This window comes from Chelonia mydas, chromosome 7 (assembly GCF_015237465.2).
Source record: "Chelonia mydas isolate rCheMyd1 chromosome 7, rCheMyd1.pri.v2, whole genome shotgun sequence".
Lineage (NCBI taxonomy): Eukaryota > Metazoa > Chordata > Testudines > Cheloniidae > Chelonia > Chelonia mydas.
Genome location: NC_057853.1, coordinates 102,470,953 through 102,488,646, shown reverse-complemented (window position 1 = coordinate 102,488,646; position 17,694 = coordinate 102,470,953). Strand labels below are relative to the sequence as shown.

At 40.6% G+C, this 17,694-nt stretch overlaps 1 protein-coding gene across 1 annotated transcript in view; it reads left to right on the top strand.

Annotated features, from left to right (window-relative positions):
- The first annotated feature begins 3,495 nt into the window (after positions 1 to 3,495).
- ABRAXAS2 (abraxas 2, BRISC complex subunit) overlaps positions 3,496 to 17,694 on the top strand; it is a 28,609-nt gene continuing 14,410 nt past the window's right edge. Inside the window, exons 1-4 of the mRNA XM_007053052.4 lie at positions 3,496 to 3,722; positions 6,307 to 6,397; positions 10,829 to 10,865; positions 16,476 to 16,542. Of these exons, the coding sequence (XP_007053114.1) occupies positions 3,651 to 3,722; positions 6,307 to 6,397; positions 10,829 to 10,865; positions 16,476 to 16,542 (267 nt within the window). The 5' untranslated portion in view covers positions 3,496 to 3,650. The remainder of the gene's footprint in view (positions 3,723 to 6,306; positions 6,398 to 10,828; positions 10,866 to 16,475; positions 16,543 to 17,694) is intronic.

Sequence of the window (17,694 nt, the reverse complement as noted above, 5' to 3'; positions counted from 1 at the left end):
CTTAATACAACTTTGAAACTTTACTATGCCAATTAAAAATGTTGCTTTCCACTTAGCTATTTTTAGTAGGTTTTGTTGAACACACTACTGTACTGTATTTGCTCTTTTTTTTTCTTTTTTTTTGTCTCTGCTGCTGCCTTATTGTGTACTTTGGGTTCCAAATTGGGTGTATGTGGTTGACTGGTCAGTTTGTAACTCTGGTGTTCTAACTCTGAGGTTCTACTGTACTATATTAGGCCTCGATTCTGCAAGATTGGAGCCTGAAAGTATACTTTTTACAGCAAAAATAGGAATGAGGAACGAGGCTGTAGGAATCCTAGAACTAATTTAGCTTTGGCATATGAATGCACAACTCTCTCTGAATTTGGCCTCTTCATTTTTGTTGCTGTTGTTATACTAACTCGGGCCCGAGTCCTGCAAGCTGATCCAGGCAGACTGTGCACAAGCAGAACTCCATTGACTTCACTTGGGTAATACACATAAGGGTCTGCCCATATGGATTAATTTGGAGTTTCCAGGCTTTAATCTCTTAATCTTAATGTTACATTAAGAATCCTTAATTTAATTCCCTTTGGTTAAAAAAAAGAGTGAAAGAAGTAAGTATGAAAAAGAAAAAATAGCATTTGCATGTGAAACCACCTCTACTGGGATACATATTGTGATTTTGACTTCTCATTTACAAGTTTTGTTGAATTTTGTATGAGACTGTATATGAAATCACATCTCCCTGCATGGACATGTTACTGGACTGTGCCATTAAAATCACACTGTCACCTGTACATTATTTTGTGGGGAACCTGTCACAGGAAATAGCTGTTGCCACCAGAGGGGCAGATTTTGCTGTTTGTGTAACTCCATTAACTTCAGTGGCGTTGGCCTGAGGTGTAACTGGAAACAGAATTTGGTTCCTTAGACTATTGTTCATCCATACCTCCAAAACCAAAACCTTCAGTACTACGTATTCATGAAAACATACGGTAAATAGAAACCTTTGTGATTTTAAAATTACTACATCAGTTTTATTATTAATGATTATTAAATATTTTTAATTACAGTAGTGGCCAGGGGACTTGATGTGGACCCCCACTGTACTGGGTGCTGTGCAAATGTAAGCAGAGTCAGGATGAGCTCTACCCTGACATCTGGTGGTGAGTCGTGGTGGGTTATGGAAAAGAACTTCAGGGGCTGATCTCATTTGCATAGGCACACCCACCACGCCTAGATGGTCACTTTGGCTGCTGTAGGAGCTCCAGTTTCTCTGTTATTGGGGCAGGAAGAATAAACTGTTATTATCCTGATTATGTGAATCAAGGAAGTGGAACTGTACTTGGCCTTTTGTTAGGATGGAGGGACTCACCATCAACTAAGCAGCACTCGCTAGGCAAGGGTCATGGGTTCCAAAACTCAGTGAATTGAGAGATGTTGGGGATGGGTATTAGTGTGTGGTGGGGGTGGGTCTGCTGATGAAGGCCTTACATGCCAGTTGCACCTTTTTCCTCTTCATGGTGGAATATCAGAGCTAGTTTTGATTCTACTATGAGTCTAGTTACAGGTTACTGAGCTGAATTCACTTTGGGCCAATGGTGTACCAGCAGTGAGGCTTCCCTACTACATGCTGAAATCACTAAAGAGCTAAAATTACTAGGAGCTGAAATTACTGAGTGTTGTGTTAAGTAGCGGGGGTGCCTGAAGATATATTGTGCAGCAGTTCGTCGGATGGCGAAAGCGGCTGGCGGAGCAGTTTGTGGGATGGTGGGAGCTGCTCGCGGGACAGCTGACGGAGCGGAGTAGAGTGGCTGGCAGAGCAATTTGTGGGGCGGCTGGTGGAGCAGAGCGGAGCGGAGCCCCACGGAGAGGTTGGGCAGTTGGCTTCGGACCACGTAAGGTGCCCCTTAACCCCCCACATTTCCACCCAGGTTGGGAGTTAAAACTCTGCAGATAAACTTTCAAACTCTGGGGCTGCACTGATCAGGGACAGAGACTTTTGGGTTGTTGGACTTTTGGGTTGCTGGACTCAAGAACCAAAGGGAAAGGATGCGGCCCAATTTTCTTGGGGTGGGTTTTGGTTCATGGGTTGTGTTATGAATCCTGTTGGTGGTGTTTCCCCAACATAATGCCACACTGTTTCTCTCTGTTATTAAAAGGCTTTTGCTATGCTCAGACTCTGTGCTTGTGAGAGAGGAAGTATTGCCTCTTAGAGGCACCCAGTGGGGGTGGTGTATATTTGTCCCAGCTCACTGGGTGGGGGCTCGAGCTGGTTTTGCATTGTTTTATTGGAATGGAACCCCTAGATATTGAACCCGGCCCTTGTTGCTGCCAATTCTGATGGGCAGAAGGGTTACACAAACATAAAATGGCACAGTCCCTACCCTGCTGAGGTCTAGTCACCTGTGATATTTAAGTCTGAGGCCCAGAGACAGCATGGGCAGAGGGTCCTAAATGTCCATGGGTTATCTGATGACAGTCTAATGACTCCATAGTCAGGTCAGGGCACATGAAGTGGGTCTGTCCCTGTGGTCTGTACAGCACCATGTATACCGATGCTGCCGGGGCAATGCTGGCGACCTGGGCTCGTGTCTATAGTGTTGTGTGTACAGATTCTACTAGGACAAACGGTGCTGACGCTGCTAGGGCAATGCCTAGTGATCTTCCCTTGGTCCGTACAGCACTGTGTGCTCTGATGCTGCTTAGGCTGCTAAGGCATTGCCTGGTGCCGTTCCCATTCTCCGTACAGCACTGTGCATGCCCACATTGCTAGCGTATTGCCTGGCGACCTGTCCCCGTGCTCCGTACAGGGCCGTGCACGCTCACATTGCTAGCGTATTGCCTGGCGACCTGTACCCATGCTCTGTACAGCGCTGTGCACGCCCACATTGCTAGGGCATTGCCTTGTGACCTGTCCCCGTGCTCCGTACGGCACTGCGTGCACTGACACTGCTAGAGCACTGCCCGGCGACCTATTCCTGTGCTCCGTACAGCGCCGTGCACACCCACACTGCTAGGGCATTGCGTGATGATACCCTGCAGTACAGTGACAATCGTTACTAGTAGTAAAAACAACGAGGAGTCCTTGTGGCACCTTAGAGACTAACACATTTATTTGGGCATAAGCTTTCGTGGGCTGGAACCCACTTCATCAGATGCACGGAGTGGAAAATACAGCAGCAGCTATAAATATACAGCACCTGAAAAGATGGGGGTTGCCGTACGGAGCGGGGGGCGGGGGGGGAGGTCAGTGCTAACGAGACAATTCAATGGACAGCAGGGTACCAAGGGAGGAACAATCCCTTTTGTCATAATGATGGGGGTGGCCCACCTCAAACCCTTGACAAGAAGGCGCGAGTAACAGCAGAGGGGAAATTAGTTTTTGTAACGACCAGGAGCGCATAGAGAGAGGTATTGACAGGCAGGGCCCAGGTGAGGGTGGCAGCGGCCCCCAAGCACTGTGCGAGGGGCGCACCAGCTCCCTCGGTGGCCGCGCCAGGGCCGTGCGGCACCTGCTCTCAGCGCTCCCAGGCGCCCGCGCATTGAGGCTGGCAGCTGGGAACTACATTTCCCAGGCATCCCCGCGGCGCTCCCGGAAGCCGGGGCGGCAGTGGGAGGGGACGGCGCGGTGGTTTCTGGGAGCGGCAGCGGCGGTGGTCTCCATCATGGCGGCTTCCATTTCGGGCTACACGTTCAGTTCCGTCTGTTACTACAGCGCTAACAGCAGCGCGGATCACGTAGGTGTCCAGGGCTGCGCCCGGCTCCCCGCCGGGGAGCTGCCGGGGAGGAGACGGGCTCCTCACCCCCCACTGGGGCAGGGGGGCTTCAGGGAACCCCTGCCCGCTTGCCCTGGGCCTAGCGCCCCCTGCCCCGCCCGCTCTCCCCGAGCTGGCCGCCTTCGCCTCACCTCTGCGCCGGGGCAGGCTGGGGGTGAGGGGATGGGGGGTAAGGGAAGTGGAGGGGCAGAGTTGCGGGGGGTGGGGCATGTTGTGATTAGGTGTTGTGAAGGTCTTGGGGAAGTGAGTCTCTTATGTTCCCCCCCCCCCCCCGCAACTGGTCTAACGAATCAGTCAGAGGGTGTACAGGGAAAAGGGGGAAGCCCAGGTGGACTGAACCCCTCGGCCCGGCACAGAGCAGTAGGCATTAAAAGTGTTGTGTGTTGTTGCAATCCAGACTAGGCGTTTGCATGTCCGTGCATTGCTGACATCAGTCGTGCATCAGTCCTGCCTCTAGGGATGTTTATTTCTCTGGTTGTTCCGGTTCTCGTTTAACTCTGGTCTGAATACTTTCAGGAAATGGATCCCGTTCTCCATCTTCTCTTGTGTGCCCCACATGCCCCTGCTGACATTAACCAGGTGGATAGTATGGTGCCATAGTCGCAGAAGGCCATTCACAGGTGGCTAAACCAAAAGCTAGCTTCCAAAAGCTGCCTAATATCTTGAGTTCATTACTCTAAAAAGCCTACTTTGTTCTTATAAAAGACTATTTTTACAATATTCTCTGCAGTGTGCATAGTTTCTCTTTCTTGCATAAAATCATTTTGGCGTACAATAGACATTGGATCATAATTCACTTAAATAAACTGCCTACTTGGACCATCCCTTGAGTATTGTAATTTACTTGTTAACCTAATACAAGTTATCACTCTACTTTCATTGTAAAATGTATGTAATCAAGAAGCAGAAATTTAAAGAGAGTTTGTCAGTTGCATTATCAACTTTTCTATTGACCATGTTGCACAAAGTAAACACATTAAATGTAGCTTTTTTTATCATACTACTAGAATTTATTATAGGGATTTTATAATGCCTGCAAAGGTCTTTCACCCTTGAAAGTAGATCTTTCATTTTAAAGATTGTGGTTTTGATTGACAGTCTGATGTAGGCCCGAATTCTGCAAACATGTATGTCATTAACTTTGTTGCTATGAGTACTTTCTAATAAAGTCAAGCATTTGTGTGAATGCTGCTGGATCAGGGCCTTGTATCAATGTGCCATGTACTTGAAAGTTGGGGTGGGTGTCAATAAAAAGGTGCATCCGATGAAGTGAGCTGTAGCTCACGAAAGCTTATGCTCAAATAAATTGGTTAGTCTCTAAGGTGCCACAAGTACTCCTTTTCTTTTTGCGAATACAGACTAACACGGCTGTTGCTCTGAAACCAATAAAAAGGGGGGAAACATACGCATCTGGATTAAACCTCTTTATTCTTCACAGTGTACTAGCACTAGTCATTAAAAATATTAGCTAGAGTCTAGATTGCAACAATATATATTTGCGTTTTAGGGCTTTGCTGACATTAGCTTTTAATCCACTGGTAGGTAGTGTAAATTTGCTCTACTTATCTGAACGTAAAAAAACAAATGGCAACCTATTGTTTCATTATTTATATTGATAGGGCCTGATTATCAGTTATCCCTCCTGTGCTTGGGATAGGAACAGAGAGGGAAAGATGGCTTTAATTACAAAAGAATGATCTGACTCAGTACGAGCAATCGTCCACCTACCCAGTATCCTGTCTTCCAAAAGTGGCCAATTCCAAATGCTTCACTGGGAAGGAACAGAACAGGGCAATTAAGAGTAATCCATCCCCTGTGGCTAGTCCCAGCTTCTAACATTTGGTGGTTTAGGGACACCTGGAGCATGTGGTTGTGTCCCGGAGCATCTTAGCTAATGGATGTATTCTTCATGAATTTATCTAATTCTTTTTTGAACCCATTTGTACTTTTGGTCTTCACAGCATCACATGGCAACAAGTTCCACAGGTTGACTATGTGTTGTGTGAAGAAGTACTCCTTTTGTTTGTTTGAAACCTGCCTATTAAATTCACCACTGTTTTCCGTTTTCTGGAAGTGCCCAGCCCCAGCATCAGGTGTAAAAAGAGCAACCTCAGGGCTTCTATAGTGTACACTCTGTTTCCTGTGGGCCTTGGAAGGAGAGAATAGTTGTGATGCACCAGCTCTCTGGCTGCACCACCTCCATTTCCGTATTATGCGCATAACATGGCCCCTGTACCGGGATTGTTAACAAAGTGCATATAGAGCCCTTACACAAGTTTTACAGTTGCAAAGATAGTATTCTTCAAAAGCAATTTCTGCCTCATTCAACACATCTTTACACTGCCAGATTTGCATAAAGGGGCCTTAAGTGAAACTTAGAATCAGGCAATGTTGAATTTACTGATAGTTGCATTTGTTGTTGCTCAAATCAACATGTCAATTTCAAACAGTCTTACATTTAATTTTTTTATTAAATGTGCTTGCAAATAAATTATACTAGTGGGTTGTTTCTGTTTTTAGTCTGCATCTTTTTTTTTAATTGTAGGAAGGATTTCTGCTGGGAGAGGTAAGACAAGAGGAGACATTTAGTATCAGTGATTCACAAATCAGCAACACTGAATTTCTGCAAGTAATCGGTAAGTTGTACTAAGCTTTGAGAAATTCTGGAAGAGGTGCCTAGTTCACTTTTTTTTATAAATAAGGATTTTTTTTTCTGTTTAAAGGAAAACACTTTTAAAAAGTTTTCTCCTTTTTAAAAATAGGTATTTTTGCTAATTCTTCTGTAAGGGTAAGGCAAGATTTTACAACCTCCCAAGAACTGTTATCCAAATATTCTTATTTACTACCATGTGTGTACATATATGGCTGAAGCATGAGAAAAGGGAACAGTTCTTTTGCTGGATACATTTTTGATGTGCCTCTCTGTAGAGTAAATGTAACTCATCTTAGCCATTCAGTAAATTCCACAAATAGCTTGAATTTTGTAAAATGAAATAATTTAGGCCCTAATCTTGAAAATGATTCCACCCACATGCTTCAAATTTGATTTTTTTTTATTTTTTATTTTTTTTTTTTTTTTGCTCCCTTGTGTCTGTCTTCATTAACTTCTGGGTTTTTTTATGGGACACTAAAATATTTTTCTCTTTCTTGGTAAATAGCTGAAAAATCAGTCATCAATACTGAGGCCATCCCATCTATCAGGATTTTTGTTGTTTTTTTTTTTAAATAAAATGTAGTTAGAGGGGCATGGTCAAATTCATAATCATATACGTTTAAAATCCTTACCCATGTTACTAATAACACATTAAAATTGTATTTTAAACAACTAATTAACTGTTTAGGTTTCCGGTTTACTATTTTGCATTTTTCTAGACAATAAAAATAGACTAGTGGGTTTAACTGCAGTAAGTACTACAAGAAAATGTTTAGAACTCATTTAATTTCTTACACCAAAACAGTCCTGGCCCTTGATCCTGCTAACATTTACACATGCTTAACTTGACTACTGTGAGCAACCCCATTTTTTTTTTAAAGGGGCTACTCATGGCAGTCAGGTTGAGATGATGCTTAAATATACACAGGATCGAGGCCTTGTTTATTGAACTGCAGGGTAATGTCACACAGCTTATTTGTTTTTGCTTGCTGTGACAAAATGAGATGATTCTAATGGAGCTTTTAAAGATCTGGTTTTTGCTGCTGGGTTATTGTTGGCTGTTGTAAATATATTGATTAATGGTTGAAGGGCAGTAATAGGAGTGGTCAGTTTGATAGCAATATATTTAAGAATTGTCAAGGAGGTGGTCCTTTTTAATGGATGCATGTATAAATCAAAATAAAAATGCATTAAAATATTTCTATCAGTCTTAAGATGTTGGTGTTTTTAAGGCCTAAATCCTCAGTCCTGCAATCAGATCTATGTGCCAGCAGACCCTCATTGACTTTAGCGAGGTCCTGTGCAGGTGTAAGGGATTGGCCAACACAGAGTTGATTGCAGAACAGGGCCTACATTTTAGTCCATGTTTAAACTGATATACATGATACCATGAAAAAAGACAAGTTACTGTGTGTGTGTGAGATGGGGAAGTGTGGTAGCGGAAAATTGTTGATTTTCTTCTCAATATATATTTGCTCTGACACATTTAAATTTGCATTATACAAACTCAGTTATTGATGACAATAGAGCATATTAATACACTTCAGTTTCAGCACTAGGTGCGCACACCAAATAGTTGTGGCATTATGGGTTGCTTTTTTTCTGTCAATAGACAACTTCTACAATATGTTATTCACAAACAAGGTAACTGGTATTTTAGAAAAAAAAAATAGGGAATTATCCCCATCAAAAGAGCTCTTTTGAACATTATAATAGTTCAAAATGTAGGATTTGTGAATTCCTGTTGAAGAAATCACTTAAAACTTGGTATTAAGGCCTGAAAGTAGTGTACAGAAATTAAGCCTCATAACACTGTTGTGCGGTAGTTTTATCATTCTCATTTATCAATTCTTGGTCTACAATAGAGGTTTAGTGATATCCCAAGGATATACAGCTAGTCACTGTACAGAAGCACAGCTAGAATTTAAGAATTCCTGGTTACCTCTTACATTTTATCCAGTAGACCACGCTGCTTCAGTTTTTATAAGAAAGCCCTAGATCTGGTCTAGATATAACAATGTAGCTGAAAAAAACAAGGTGTATGTTCCCAATAATTCTAGCATGTGTACAGCTGTTTGAGGTTGTCATAAATATAAAGGGAAGGGTAAACCCCTTTAAAATCCCTCCTGGCCAGAGGAAAAATTCTCTTACCTGTAAAGGGTTAAGAAGCTAAATGTAACCTCGGTGGCACCTAACCAAAATGACCAATGAGGAGACAAGATACTTTCAAAAGCTGGGAGGAGGGAGGAAAAACAAAGGGTCTGTGTCTGCATGATGCTTTGGCTGGGGACAGAACAGGAATGGAGTCTTAGAACTTAGTAAGTAATCTAGCTAGATATGTGTTTAGATTATGATTTCTTTAAATGGCTGAGAAAATAGCTGTGCTGAATAGAATGAATATTCCTGTCTGTGTGCCTTTTGTGTAACTTCAAGGTTTTGCCTAGAGGGATTCTCTATGTTTTGAATCTAATTACCCTGTAAGATATCTACCATCCTGATTTTACAGAGGTGATTACTTTACTTCTGTTAAAAGTCTTCTTATAAGAAAACTGAATGCTTTTTCATTGTTCTAAGATCCAAGGGTTTGGGTCTGTGGTCACCTATGCAAATTGGTGAGGATTTTTACCAAACCTTTCCAAGGAAGTGGGGTGCAAGGGTTGGGAGGATTTTGGGGGGAAAGACATGTCCAAACTACGTTTCCCAGTAAACCCAGATAAAGTTTGGTGGTGACAGTGGAAATCCAAGGGTAAAATAATTTTATACCTTGGGGAAGTTTTAACCTAAGCTGGTAAAAGTAAGCTTAGGAGGTTTTCATGCAGGTCCCTACATCTGTGCCCTAGAGTTCAGAGTGGGGAAGGAACCTTGACAGAGGTAATTACATTGTATGCTGGTATTATATTATTTACTGGCTTTGTTTAGCAAATCATTTCCATGAGACTCAAGAATGTCAGGCTGTAAATCTGGAATTGGCATTAAGTTATCTTTGGTTTGCAATTAAATAAAAATGTTACTTTCACAGCTGCATCCCTATTGTAGCCAAAAACAAGTTGAAATCTCTGGAAGCACAAACATACATAGATGTGCAGAGACTTATTTTGGCAGTGTCTGAATATAGTGAGAAGTTAATGTGTAAAGTCTGTTCTTGGAGATTGTGGTTTGATTGATCTGAAATTGCTGAAGTTGTGAGCAAACTCTGAGGCTTTCAGAACAGCAAGTGATGAATTACTCTTCAGGGAGGAAGGTACCAAGCAAAGTTACTGCTAAGTGCTCACTTTGGCAGAGCTCAAAATATTATTTCTGTATAAATGCTGCTGAATCTAAGGAAAGAATAAGGGACTTAAGAGTACTTAAGACAGAAGCGCTAGAAAGGATTGGTAGAGAAAAATGCAAATAAAAGATAAACAGTAGCTGATTAAAAAGTCATAACTAGAACGATACTTGGTACAAGTACCTAAAGCACAGAAACAAACAAACTTTGATTCATGTTGAAAAGATAGATATAATAATTTATGGGCTTTTTAATTATTTTCCCATTCTTGCCCCACAGCACAGATCTTTTATAACCTTTGCTGCTTAAATGTGAATCTTAGGAAATATTTGTTACTAATTCTTAAAATCAGAAGAAAAAATAATGCAGTGACTTTTAGTTGTAATCACATTGGCTAAAAGAAAAGGCGTATTTGTGGCACCTTAGAGACTAACCAATTTATCTGAGCATAAGCTTTCGTGAGCTACAGCTCACTTCATCGGTTGCATCCGATGAAGTGAGCTGTAGCTCACGAAAGCTTATGCTCAGATAAATTGGTTAGTCTCTAAGGTGCCACAAATACGCCTTTTCTTTTTGCAAATACAGACAAACATGGCTGCTACTCTGAAACCTGTCACATTGGCTAAAGTGACAGGAAAGCAGTCATGCCAGGTGGTGCTTACCATCTTCTTTTTTAGGTCATTAATCTGTATTTCCCTTCCTCCAATTTGGTTAACTTGTCACATCTAACTGTTATGTTTGCTTCCTACACATTTTTCTATCTGTCACTGCACCATTACTGAACAACTGTAAACAGACTACTATAGGAAGGTACATCTAAAAGCAAATGAATCTGAAAATTCAGCAATATATTAGATACTTAACACCCATAGAAGAATATTTTAAAATGTGATTACTAGGTTCACTTACGTGTTCCCTAGGTTCATTATGCTCAGTATAATGCATTTTAGACAGAAAGACTACTCTCTCACCCTACAGGGGGGCAATTCTTGTTGTCAGAAGTTGCCCACAGACTGACAGCAGTATATTGTATATGATATTGTTTGTTATTGGAGATTTAGAAGAAATTGTGCAATTGTACACCACCACAGTTTTCTCTGGGTTTTGAGCTGCTGGGACAGATACTTTCTTTTTTTTTTATTACAGAAATCCATGACCACGAGCCTTGTTCAAAACTCTTTAGGTAAGCTATTTCTGTTGTTTCACTGTACTGATTCCACTGTTGGGTGAATCCGGCACATAAAGATAGGTAGCTCATTGAAATACATTAGTGTGTCAAATGTATATAGTAACACTTGAAACTGCTCTTTATGTGGTTGTATTATAGTAATATGGCTAAATGGCTCCCATTGTGACACAGAAAACATCCTTTGAAAGCTGTACTAACACCATTTTAATATAGAGTTTTAGTTTAAAAAGCGCATATCAGCAAAGTATGTGGAGATACCATGGCCCAGATTCTTTCCTGTTTTGAATTTTCATTTGATATATTAGAGAGTGGTGGCAGTGAAGGATCTGGTCTTGGCTCCCTGATAGTTGAGGTGGAGCTGCACCCTAGTATAGGTTGGAGAATCATTTGGACTGCTTTAACCTATGCCAGTTTGTCCCCAAGAGACCTGGGGAATAGATGTGCAGCACACTCTGGTCACCCTCACCCCAGATGACCCCTAGACCAGGGCCAGGGAGTGGTGTAGGAGCCAAGAATGATGACTTTGCGTCAGCCAATTATTCTCCCATGCCAGAGGAATTTTCAGCTGGCTAGATCAAGCTGATGTCTGGCCCCTCTGCACTGCCAGAATGTAAAAGGGAATCTAGCTCTATATATCTTCATTTAGAAGACTCAGACTGTGTTAAATCTAATTTTCTCTTGTAGACTGCAGTTACTAAGCAAAGGTGGCTTCTAAATTACTATCTATAGTATGTGTTTAGAAGTTGCATTTTTAGAAATAATCCCTGGTTATGTTCCACACATTTGTTTTTATTTGGAGATTTCCACAGATTTACTAAGGAATGGGCCGCAAGTGTCATGATTGACATTTATTATATTAAAAAACAGATGCTGCAGTCTGATTTGCTGTCTGATAATTACAGAAGAGAATAGTCTCATCCCTGTGATTTATGTGCAAGACTCTCCACATCTCAGGTTATGTCCCAGTATCTGGCTGGTCTTTTTTGGATGTCCATGCATTGGTCCCTGGTGCTGCTTCATGCAGTATACCTCAAAGCTGAAATCATGTTCTTACAATCATCTTCCCAATTAGCTGATTACTAGTAGTTGAGTCAGAAAGGGACAGAGACCTGTATATTTCACAGTGTGACTTCTTTACAAAAATATTCAGTTGCTTTTGAACTCCAAGAGAGTCTTAAGTATAGACACATCCTTAGGGGAGGATTTATTAAAGGTGGTACTCTATATCCTAGTAGAGAAGAGAGAATAGAAGTTGATGAAGTACAGGTAGGAACTGAAGAGGAACAGTCAAACGAAGAGTCCCATTCAGTTACATCACATGATGGTAGACAGCTAAATATTGACAAATTTAATAAGTGCTTATATACAAATGCAAGAATTCTAAATAGATGGATGAACTTGAGTACCTGGTATTAAATGAAGATATTAGTATAACAGACATCACAGAAACTTGGTAGGAATGATGATAATCAGTGGGACCTGGTATACCATGGTACAAAATATATAGGAATGACAGAGTGGATTGCGTTGGTGCGGGAGTAGCATTGTATGTGAAAGAAAGCATAGACCCAAATATAGTAAAAATGTTAAATGATTCAAACCGTATAATAGAATCTCTCTGGATAGAAATTCCATGCTTGAATAATAAGAGTATAGAAGTAGGAACATACTGCGGACCACCTCACCGGAGTGATGGTGGTGATTGTGAAATGCTCAGGGAGATTAGAGAGGCTATGAAAACAGTAAACCAATAATAATGGGGGATTTCAACTATCCCCATATTGCCTGGGAGCATGTCACCTCAGAATGGGATGCAAAGATAACATTTCTAGACGCCATTAATGACTAATTCTTGGAGCTACTTCTGGAACCTACAAGAGGAGAAGCAGTTCTTGATTTTAGTCATAAGTGGCACACAGGATCTGGTCCAAGATGTGAATATAGCTGAGCCACTCAATAATAGCGACCATAATGTAATTAAATTGTGCAGGGAATATACCAAAGAAACCCACCACAGTAGCATTTAACTTCAAAAAGGGGAACTACACAAATATGAGGAGCCTAGTTAAACAGAAATTAAAAGAAAGAGTTGTAAGAGTGAAATGCCTGCAAGCTGCATGGAAACTTTGGAAAGACCCCATGATAGAGGCTCCAACTATATGTATACCCCAAATTTAAAAAAAATTAAAAAGTAAGAGGATTTAAAAAATGCCATCATGGCCAAGCAGCGGAGTAAAAGAGGCGGGTAGAGGCAAAAAGACATCCTTTAAATATTGGAAGTCGAAACCTACTCAGTAAAACAAAGGAGCATAAACTCTGGCAAGTCAAAAATAAAAGTGCAAATAGCCAGGCCAAAAAAGAATTTGAAGAGCAACTAGCAAAAGGCATAGAAACTAACAGCAAAACTTCAAATATGTCAGAAGCAGGAAGCTTGCCAAATATTCAGTGGGGCCACTGAATGATGGGAATGCTAAAGGAGTATTCAGAGAAGGCTGTTGTGGAGAAGCTAAATGAATTCTTTTCATCAGTCTCCACTACAGAGGATGTGAGGGAGATTCCCACATCTGAGCCATTCTTTTTAGTTGACAAATGTGAGGAACTGTCCCAGATTGAGGTGTCAGAGGTGATTTTGGAAGAAGTTGATAAATTAAACAGTAGTAAGTCACCAGGAGCAGATAGTGTTTACCCAAGGGAATTCAAATATGAAATTTTAGAACTACTGACTGTAGTATGTTACCTATTGCTTAAGCCTCTGTACCAGATGACTGACTGACAGCAATATAATGCCAATTTTAAAAAAAAATATTCCAGAAGCAATCCTGGCAATTACAGGCCATTAAGCCTAACTTCAGTACCAGGCAAATTGGTTGAAGCTATAGTAAAGAACAGAATTATCCAACACATAGATGAACATAATATGTTGGGGAAGAGTAAACACAACTTTTGTAAAAGGAAATCATGCCCCACCAATCTATTAGAATCCTTTGAGAGGGTCAACAAGCATGTGGACAGTGGTGATCCAGTTGATATAGTGTACTTTAGACTCAAAGTCTTTGACAACGTTCCCCAAAGACTCTTAAGTAAAGCAGGCAGTCGTGGTATAAGAGGGAAGGTCATCTCATGGATCAGTAACTGATTAAAAGACAGGCAACAAAGGGCAGGAATAAATTGTCAGTTTTCACAGTGGAGAGAGGTAAAGAGTGAGGTCCCCTAAGGATCTGTACTGGAACTAATGCTGTTCAGCATACTCATAAATGATCTGGAAAAGAGGGGTAAACAGTGAGATGGCAAAGCTTTCAGACAATACAAAATTACTCAAGATAGTTAAGTCCAAAGCTGACTGCGGAAAGTTACAAAGGGATCTCAGAAAACTGGGTGCCTGGGCAACAAAATGGCAGATGAAATTCAGTGTTGATAAATGCAAAATAATGTATATTGGAAAACATAATCTCAACTATACGTACAAAATGATGGGTCTAAATTACCTGTTAACCCATAAGAAAATGTCCTTAAAGTCATGGGTGGTTCTCTGAAAACATCCACTCAATGTGCAGCAGCAGTCAAAAAAGCTAAAATTGTTAGGAACTATTAGGAAAGAAGTAGATAAGACAGAAAATATCATAATGCTGTCACTATATGAATCCATGGTACAGCCACACTTTGAATACTATCTTCAGTTCTGGTTGCCCCATCTCAAGAAAGGTATATTAGAATTGAAAAAAGTACAGAAAAGTGCAACAAAGGTATATTTTCTAACAGCTTCCGTATGAGGGGAGATTCAGAAGACTGGGACTTTTCATCTTAGAAAAGAGATGGCTAAGGAGGGATATGATAGAGTTCTGTAAAATCGTGAATGCTGTGGAGAAAGTGAATAGGGGTCACCCAGCAAAATTGATAGCAGATTTAAAAGAAACGAAAGGAAGTATTACCCCTCACAGTGCATTGTCAACTTGTGGAACTCGTTGCCAGGGATGCTGTAAAGGTCAAAAGTATAACTGTATTCAGAAGAGAATTAGATAAGTTTATGAAGGATAGGTCCATCAATGGTTATGAGCCAGGATGTTCAGGGATGCTCTCCCATTCTCTGGGTGTCGCTAACTTTCTGATGGCCAGAAGCTGGGACTGGACAATAGGATGGATCACTCAATAAATTGCTTTGTTCTGTTCATTCCCTGGGAAGCATTTGGCACCAGCCACTGTCAGAAGACAGGATATTGAGCTAGATGGACCATTGGTCAGACCCAGTATGGCTGCTCTGATGTTCAAAGTGCATATACTACTCATCAGTAGCAGTGCTCAGTATGTGTTGCTCTTCCTTTAACCTTCACATACAAAAACATTTTTGGCACACTACCAAAGCTTCTTGACTTAAATGTAGTCAGTCATAAGGAGGCCTACAGCTGATCCACCCTGTGCTCTTTGAAAAGAACAGCTGTGGCCTTGCTGCTATTGAATAGGGTGGGTTTGGTTGCAGTGCATTTCCCAAGTTGTGGGAACTGAGCCAAAAATAAGGGTTCTAAAAAGGCCGTTTTCCTGTAGCAAAACAGTTTGCAAATGAAGTTGCTTAATTTTTTACAATAATTGCTGGGTATCATCATCCTTGTATGTAGGAATGATGATTCCATGAACTATAGAAAACAGACTTATGGGATTAGATGCCACTTTACATGAAAGAAAGCTTAAACATTTTAAAGGTGAACTGGAAGGATTATGTAATTAAATTATTCAGGATTCCACATTCATAATGAAATATTAGTCTTAAAATTCAAAATAACTTGCATCTTAAAACAAAATATAGTTCCACCTTTATTTACTGGCCAAGTACTGAGTTCAGGATTTTGTTTTTCCCTGACAAGAGTTGAGATCATAGACCTCTAAATCAGAGTGTATTCCTGCACTGCTTTAGGAGTTAGTGATATCAGCTCTTGAAAGAGACTAAAGACTTGGCAGGTAAGTGAAGGAGGAATCTATTTTCAAATGTTTTTCCCATGTTTTGAAATGTGTAAACCATTTGAATTCATGTTTTGTTATTGACTTAGGCCCCAGTCGTGCAAATGGAGCCATATGGGCACACCCTTACACTTGCATGGATAACTGTGGACTTCAGTGGAACTTCACAGGTATAAGGGTCCGCCCATGTAGATCTGATTGCAGGACTGCAGCCTGAAAAGGTGTTTCCATATTTTTTAATTGAAATATAAAATTGCTGTTCTTTCTCTCCTTCCCATTTAGCAGGTGGAGAACCCAGACATCCAAACATAGGGTTTTTCAAGAGCTAGTCAGAGGAAACTTATGCAGTCCAGCTACATACTCCTTGTAGAAGGGGTTGCCAATGAAATAATTGCCACCTAGCTGTTGGGTGCAACAATATTGAAGATCTTTTTAAACCAGTAGTTAAAACAAGGCATATTGTTTTTTCACCATTAGTGGTCTCGGCACCATGTTGCTAAATTGCTGCATTGGATAAATGTAAAGCTGCTTAGTATTCTGTGGCTGAATTATGAGATAGTATCTAAAGATTAATTGAAGTACTGTATGTTTACCAAAATGACATGTGAATGGTCTGTAAACTGTACCTATATTTTTTTTCCGTTTTGGTTTAAGCTTTTATGACTATGCAGGCAAAGTTAATGAGGAGAGTTTGGACAGAATTCTTAAAGATCGAAGAAAAGTAAGTTTCACTATATTCTTCTACATTTGTTTTATTTTTTCCCCCTTTTATAGCATATAGGGTCTACAAACAGGAAAAAATGAAACTTGGGAGTCATACAAATGAGCAACTGAACGTACTGCCTGGAACAAGTGCTTTCTTTTTCAAATCTGCCAGTTTATCTTGACTCGCATCATCTTTGGCAATACCAGGGTTGAATTTATCCTGTGAAGAGGCTATTAATCATGCCAATTATTTTGTCAGTTTTGTGAGTCTGCTAATTTTAACTAGGGGCAAAACCAGAAGGACCAAATTCATGCTCACATGAAAACTTAGATTTAAGTTCAGGTCCCCAGAAATTAATAACTAGTACAGTATTAACCTACTGTCACCAGCCAATGGCTGAGTTAGACTTGCATAATAATGACTGCACTGTGCAACGTTGGCCAACAGAAAAGAGAGTTTATGTGAAATGCTCATTTAATCCAAGAGCAGTTACTGTGAAAATGTTCAGATACTCCTGCTTAAAAATAGTTATAGATTTATTAGAAAGGTCGACAAACAGCCTTGGAATTCAAAGATTTCCACCATCTGAAATATTTTTAAACTGAAACAATATTGCCTCACAAAGTAGCTATTATTAAACTAGTATACTCTTATTCAACTGTACTTTGCTATTAGCACATTCAGTACTATATTTAAAATGTTTTAAGTTTCTACAGTTGACCAAGAGAGGAGTATCAAACTCTTACCAATGGCTCATTTTCAACACATTTAAAACTTGTTAGTACTGTATCTTAACAATTAGCAAATACTTGTTTCAGACGTTTTTAACAGATCTGATGTCCTAAAGAGCAGAACTGAGCTTCAGATTGGAGACAAGCAATTTTTAGAGCAAGGATAATCAATTATTTTTGGTCAAGGTCCAAATTTCTTGGTCACGGTATGGTCAAGGTCCACACTCCAGAGAAATATTTTTCATACCACAATTACAATAATGATGATGATAATAAGTACACAAAAAGATTTCACGGTCAGTTCAAAAGCATCTGGCAGTCTGGATTTGGCCCACGGTCCACTTATTCACTCCCTTGTCTTAGAGTATGTCTTCACTGCAAACTTAACTCTTTTTGAGTTAACGTGGCTTGGTTATTTTGCAGTGTGGTTGCTCTC